At 36.8% G+C, this 7,080-nt stretch overlaps 1 protein-coding gene across 1 annotated transcript in view; it reads left to right on the top strand.

Annotated features, from left to right (window-relative positions):
* LOC145668600 (cytochrome P450 6k1-like) overlaps positions 1-2,701 on the top strand; it is a 51,753-nt gene extending 49,052 nt beyond the window's left edge. Inside the window, exon 4 of the mRNA XM_081736628.1 lies at positions 893-2,701. Coding sequence (XP_081592754.1) covers positions 893-1,089 — 197 coding nt within the window. The 3' untranslated portion in view covers positions 1,090-2,701. The remainder of the gene's footprint in view (positions 1-892) is intronic.
* Positions 2,702-7,080: the final 4,379 nt, after the last annotated feature.

Raw genomic sequence — 7,080 nt, forward strand, 5'->3', positions numbered from 1 at the left:
AATCTGTATTTAATCATCACAAAAAAGTAGGATATTATAGCATGATAAAACTTCAAGGAAATATTATTCATTTACTCAAAATCTTGATTTTATTAAAGTACAGCAAAGCGATAAGTCGCTCTCATATAAATACTATTATCTATGGACAGCATTGCTAATTGTTTAATCTCTTTATGTTATTCTTTTCAGTGTCGACCAAACGACGCCAGACTATCATCGTTATCCTTTCTTACCTTAATTTCATCATTGTGTTACCTACTTTACGTAACCATCACATGAAACTATAAATACAAAATGATGTCCCTTACTAAGGTTGCCTTAAACAACACAGAATTTTTTATGGCGTAATACGAGACGAGGCACAGCTCTTCAAATAGAAAATAATACTTCTTCCGAGATGGGATATAATGTTCGCAGTACATCTTTGAGACAAGACAGTCTCAACTCTTATGTCGTAGGCAATCTTATCCATCACGTAATTTGACTATACTTTGATAACATTCTTAATCAATCAACTGATAATTCTCAATCTTTGCTTTCTTTTAATAAAATTCTTCACCAAATAACTTTTCTCTCCTATAGAAGGGTAACAACCTCTTAATTAACATAGCTTTTTTATTCCCTAACGATGCTCAGTGAACACTGAATAAACGTATTCTGAGTTCGCCCAGAAGTTAAACTTGCCACACGCACTAAAATTACGCACGATAACTCAACAATATAAACTATTGAGCTTGAATTGCTCCATTTACTTCTGATTGAATGACGCTGTAGTGGTATCATTACTACTACTATTAATAATAATAATAATAATAATAATAATAATAATAATAATAATAATAATAATAATAATAATAATAATAATAATAATAATAATAATTCTATATTTCAGGTACCCAGCTCGTAATAACGATGATAAAAATAGCTTTGCTGCACATTATTAGTAACTTCGATATCATTCCCTGTGAGAAGACACCTATTCCATTAGAACGGACCACAAAATGTATATTTGCTGCTCCAAAGAATAAAATATTCTTGAAATTCGTTAAGAGAAGAAGCTGCCTCAACTGGAAGAGTGATAGTGGATAATACTGACTGACGATAATAAATCTATTTGATGTGTTTATATAGTGATTGGGCAAGAAATTAGAGACACCTAGCTAGTATTCTGTGTGGCTTCCTCTGGATCTCAGAAGTGCTTTAACTCGTCGTATTAACGATGTAACAAGGTCCTGGTATCTTTGTTGAATAGTACTGTATCAAGCAGACAGAACAGTGTCTCTCAATTCCTGAAAATTGCTTGGTGGGGAACTTCGGGCTCGAACCGCCCGCTCTACCACGTCCAATAGATGTTCAATTATTTGAAATGAAATGCAATCTTTCAGTTTTATGTCCCACGTTTATGCCTGCTAGGCTAAAAGAGAGGTGATGAGAATAAATGAAAATGGTGGAATGAAGAAAGTGGAAGGAAACGGGAGAACCTCGAGGAAACCCATGCACGTGGTGTTTGTCCACCACAAAGTTTACTTGGCGCGAGCTGGGATTGAACCAAGGACCCCATGCACCAGAGGTGAACGCTCTTCCACTGAGCTTCCGCGGCACCTTCAATGATGAGATCACTTGATTGTCATGTTCCTAGAACCACTCTGACACGATAGCAACTGTGTAACATGGACCACTCTCCCACTGAAAATGTCAGTTGCATAAATGAGTGTATTTGATCACTAACATATTGCAAATTAAATAATGCTTTCATGTGCCCAATAACAGTTATCAGTTCTGGACTCAAACATCCGAACACAACAGTACCAACGCCATAATACTTCCGCCATCGCCTGTACTTGCTACACATGACACTGGAAGTCCATGATTCGTTTCGTTTTAGCCATTCTCTGATCCTTCCATCAGTATAAGATTCATCGGACTATACGAACCCGTCTTTCACTAATTGACAAGCCAGCCTCGGTGGTTCTTGGTGACTGTTAAGGAGGTTTTTTGCATCTTGTTGCTGTCATTGGCACTCGGGTAGAACGTTGGCTGGAATAACAATTCGTATTAGATTTCAACGAAGACGAGTTGCTAGCTTTAAAATCAGTTGTGCTCTCGTAACTCTTTTCTTTACCTGCACGAATATACTGAAGCGTTCCCAGCCCCTCTCATTCTTTTCATTTCGCCCTGAAAGTGCATTGCTACTGAAAATTTTCTTCTGACTCATTCATTCGGGATTCGCATACATTGACATTGAAAATTATATGGCTGCCGTACTTTTGGAAATGCTCTAATTCACCATTCGGGAACCGAGAAATTCCCATTTCAAACAAAGTTAAGTAGCCCATTTTTCATTCACAATGTGTTTCTAACAGTTTGTCCACTTTGTGTATACTATGCTGAACGCTGACATACAAGCTGCAATATGTCGTATATCAAGTTTTCAGGAAAGCGAGAAACATGTTGCTGCAACCAAATCCGAAGCCCCTTGACATTGCTTATATTGACAGTGAGGACATAATTCTTGCAATTGGTGCGACGTCTTCCAGGAAGCTGCTGCCGGTAATTTTGATTACAAAGTGATAGAAAACTGGATATTTCTTTACATGTGACATATGGAAGTATCAACGACATAGAGTTTGTTTGTGTGTGTGTAATTCTGTAAGATGTAACAAGTATACAAATTGTGAATATATTGATGATTTGATTAATAGTGGATATAGTTTCAATTTCTTGTGTTTCTTGCGACATTCAGCAGCTACAGAATTAACTGAATGACGACAGTATGACGACAGTATGTCAGCTACAGAATTGTGACATACTGTCGTCAAGAAGTGTGATATTCTTTCCGACGATTTATATTCTTGTCAGAACTCGATTAGATGATTTGAGTAAAGTAGTTAGTTGTTTGCTGTACCTTAAACAAAAAAATATTTTTGATCAAGAGTTATTTTAATTAGAAGTCCAAAGACAAAATAATTTCATAGACAGATACTCATTTTTAATGGAACACTACATGTTAAAGACCGAGAAGTAGATTAGTGTAAAATAGAGATGCTATGGTAAGAATTGCAAAAACAATGTGTCTATATAGGGAGTATATTATTAGTTGGTTGCTTTGATTGAAGATTGCGTCTCTTTCAGAAGCAATAAAACTACAACTTTCAGTAGGGTTCAAAGCAACATCAGCTACCATCGAGATTCGAACCCGGCCTTTCGCGTAGGTTAATCATGCAGCTATGAGGGAGCTCAGGGAGTATATTAGTGCCAATACTTAGGTAGAACACTAGAAATGCTAGTTGGAACGAACATATTTACAGCCAAGAAGTGTTGCGCATATGGAACTGTGAGAGAAGATGTGAAAGAAGATTAAGAAGCACTCAAGAGTTGAGGTAAGTAACAAAGTTCAAAGGGAGTGGAAGCCATTGAGCTCTTAGGACAGGCAATCGGACATTCTGCAAGATAAACCAGTAGGCACAAAGGAATATGTCTGGTCACGTAGTAGGCATATATCTCCACTCCCTGAGTGTGAGACCTGAATTACTCGCTTACGCAAATATTAAGGTCGAGGAACAATCCTTGAAGGCACACTTAGTACACAAGGACTCTAACTGTCCAATGACAAAAGAAATATGGACCGAGCAGTAAACTGTATCTATCCATTAAAATAGGCCCGTAGTTCCCCATAAGTGCTGGGTGAAATACGTGGTGGTAGATCATTCCATATCTAATGTCTGTCTGACTGTCATCAGCTTTTCGTGCAGAAAGGAACCACCAGATTCTCCATACAGATAAACCTTGGCCAGAACTAATCGCGTACAAAACCTTTTTACAATTTACAGCTTGCAGGGTATTCAGAGGTGCGGGATAAAATTTGTTTATGAAAAGAGAGGATAAATACCCGGGACAATGGATAATAGTGGGAGATTGGAGTTTAGCGTCCCTTTCAGCAGCGAGACTATATGAGGCGTGGACCTACTGCTAAACGGGTTATCAGACTGCCGGGCCCGGCCCCGGGTCCACGAATACGCGAACGCTAACTACATAGTCACTACGGGCATTAGTGTCAAATCCATAATTTTCGAGGATCACTTAAATACATTTTTTAAACATTATTAACACGAGTTGAACTGGAATTTTATCATTTTATTGCGATCAAATTCGGCATATAAACTTATCATTCGGAATGAGTAAACACAGTTTTCATCGTTTTCAAAAATTCTGCTTCTAAAAGGGGAAAGTGCGTAATTCCTATAATATTTTAAATTTTATTTTATGTTAATAAATGCGAAGATTACTTTAAAATGCAGGTAAAATATAAGTATATAAGCACTTCACTGAAAATAAGGGAGCACTATTAAAAGTCCCGTTTCTAAAGAAGGAAAGTGAAATGAAGACGATTTTATGAGTGTTTATATAACCAGTAATATCAAATTTCCATCGACAATTAAACCTATTTTAAGGTGGATCACTAGGTATTCCCAGTGTTATGCTAAACGCTACTTGAATAGTGTGGCGTTGCCAGATAGTGTCGAGTGTTTACTGATGCCAGATAATAAAGGGAGTAATCATGGAATTCTGCTTGGATACTTACTAGAAAAATTAGTTTTCGACCCTTACCGCAATTCCGCTTTTCGAACTGCTACGCTAGAATCCAGGAATTTTCTTATTGCCACTACTACAGTAAATGTACAAATTTGGCAACAACGCATTATAGCGTTCTGCGCAAGTTTCGTCTCAAAATCTAGTTCCTTAAATGTAAATTAATATTTAAATAAAATGTGAAACATAACACGAAAAACGGTCAAACAATATATCTATTTCGTAATAAGACCGTTACTTTAAAATACTTTACGCATACAAATAAACATTTCTCAAAACGGAGTCCTTCTAGTAAGATCTAACAGCAAGTTCCATCTTGTGTGCTCATTGTAAAACGGATCAAATATTTTCTTTTATTTGTTACATTTTTCGACATCGGGAGACATAACCAAGTGAATCAGTGTTTTGTGCTGTAGCTGAAACATTATTCTATCTTACAGTACAATATTCATAATATGTAACGTTTCATTGCGCAGTAGTTAAGGTAATGAGCTAAAGTATGCACTGACTTCCGGGTGGTAATACACCTTAAGATTCAGCAAAAATAATCTTCTATGTATTCCTTTCAAATATCTTCTATAAATCTTCTTCTTCCTCAGAATTATCATCGAGGTGTCTTTTGCCCTCCTTGGTTCCATAATTACATAGATTTTAATCTATTATGTATTAATATACTTATTAAAATAACATGAAAATTTTATTTTGGTGAGGAAGCTTTCGCCCTACAACCAAAATCTGAAATAACACTGCTGTTCTTCAAGTATAAAGGATGGGACTTTTGCTAGTAAATAAATAAATAAAATAGTTCTTAAGATATAAATTGATCGGAGTTCAACATATACTACAGCATCGAACGTTAAGGTTGCCAACTCTGGAAAATAAAATTACCGGCATCGTTCAAAATTCGCTATGACATAGACCTAAGTGTGAAGTACTGTACATCTGTTTGGACTCATCAATGGAAAAGAAATGTACTGTCGTGGACAAAAGTGCATTAGCAGCTTATTCTTCATATCCTTATACTCCGGGTTCGATTCCCGGCGGGAGCTCATGTGGTTCGGATTCCACGTTAATCAGTAGGTCCACGTCTCATATAGCCTCGCTGCTGAAAGGGACGCTAAACTAAAATCAACAACAACAACAATATCCTTATACATTTACTAATGAGCTTAACTGGTACATTATGCTAAAATGAGATTCTGAAGTCCGTATTGATCATTTTATTGTATTTAGCAGTAACTGTCACTTCTTTAAAACTATCGAAACAACGAACAAAAGTATACTGTACTAGCAGCGTTCACCCCGCTTCGCTGCGGTCACCCCGGAACGCAATAAACTTTGTTACTTAGATAATTTTTACTTTTTCGCTTTCAAGTGATATGATAAAAACCATAGAAGATTGCACTAATGTTAACATTATATCGCCTGTCATTTATGTTAACCCGCCCCGCTTCGCTGCGGTCATCCCCGAACGCAATAAACTTTGTTACTTAGATAATTTTTACTTTTTCGCTTTCAAGTGATTTATAGCGCCTGTCAGTTATGTTAACCCGCCGAGTCACAGGGTCATGCGGGTTGCATATAAATACGTTTATTTTTATACCTATGATGAACTAATAACAAAGGATTTGTACGTATGGACACCTGAATGGTCAATTATCTCAAGACACTGGTAATTGAAAATTAAAGTGATATGATAAAAACCATCTAGGGTCCACATCCTAACAACCCCCCAAAAATGAAAGAAATCGGTTCAGCCGTATTAGCGTGATGAGCGGACAAAGGATTTTTTGTACGTATTGACACCTGATTGGTCAATTATCTCAAGACACTGGTAATTGAAAATTAAAGTGATATGATAAAAACCATCTAGGGTCCAAATCCTAACAACCCCCCAAAAATGAAAGAAATCGGTTCAGCCGTATTAGCGTGATGAGCGGACAAAGGATTTTGTGCGTTCTCTTTTATATATATAGATTAATCTTTACGTGACAATTTTGGATTGACAAAATGAAATTTAGTCCTTATTACTGGAAATTGCTTTAAGAAGTTCTAAGGAAGAAAGCTGAAAGTTTAAGGAAAATTGCCATATGTAACAGTTGCACAGAGAAAAAAGGATTAGGAATTTCGTGTGGATACATCGTATTTACGCGGTTGCACTCCTTAAGTAATGTACTTTCATGTATAAAAGTCAGCAGGTGGGAACACCATTCCAAGTCTGGAGTTCGGCGCCTGGATTTTGTGTTAAAAACATTTGTCCTCTCTTTCCTTCTCACAGAATGATATGACGTCTTATTACTCTCGTAAGGTAAGGAGTCACAGATTTAGATAGAACCAAGAGGAGACATTGTATACATAAGTTACCATCATCGGAATGGGTATGGGGTTAATTATAGATTTGAAATGGGGGTCCCACAATACAAAATTTTCGCTGGACGGTGGTGTAGATCGTACTACAGATGATACAACATTATTTAATGTGGTGACGCG

The sequence above is a fragment of the Thermobia domestica genome, chromosome 13 (assembly GCF_964235325.1).
Source record: "Thermobia domestica chromosome 13, izTheDome1.hap1.1, whole genome shotgun sequence".
In the NCBI taxonomy this organism is placed as follows: domain Eukaryota; kingdom Metazoa; phylum Arthropoda; class Insecta; order Zygentoma; family Lepismatidae; genus Thermobia; species Thermobia domestica.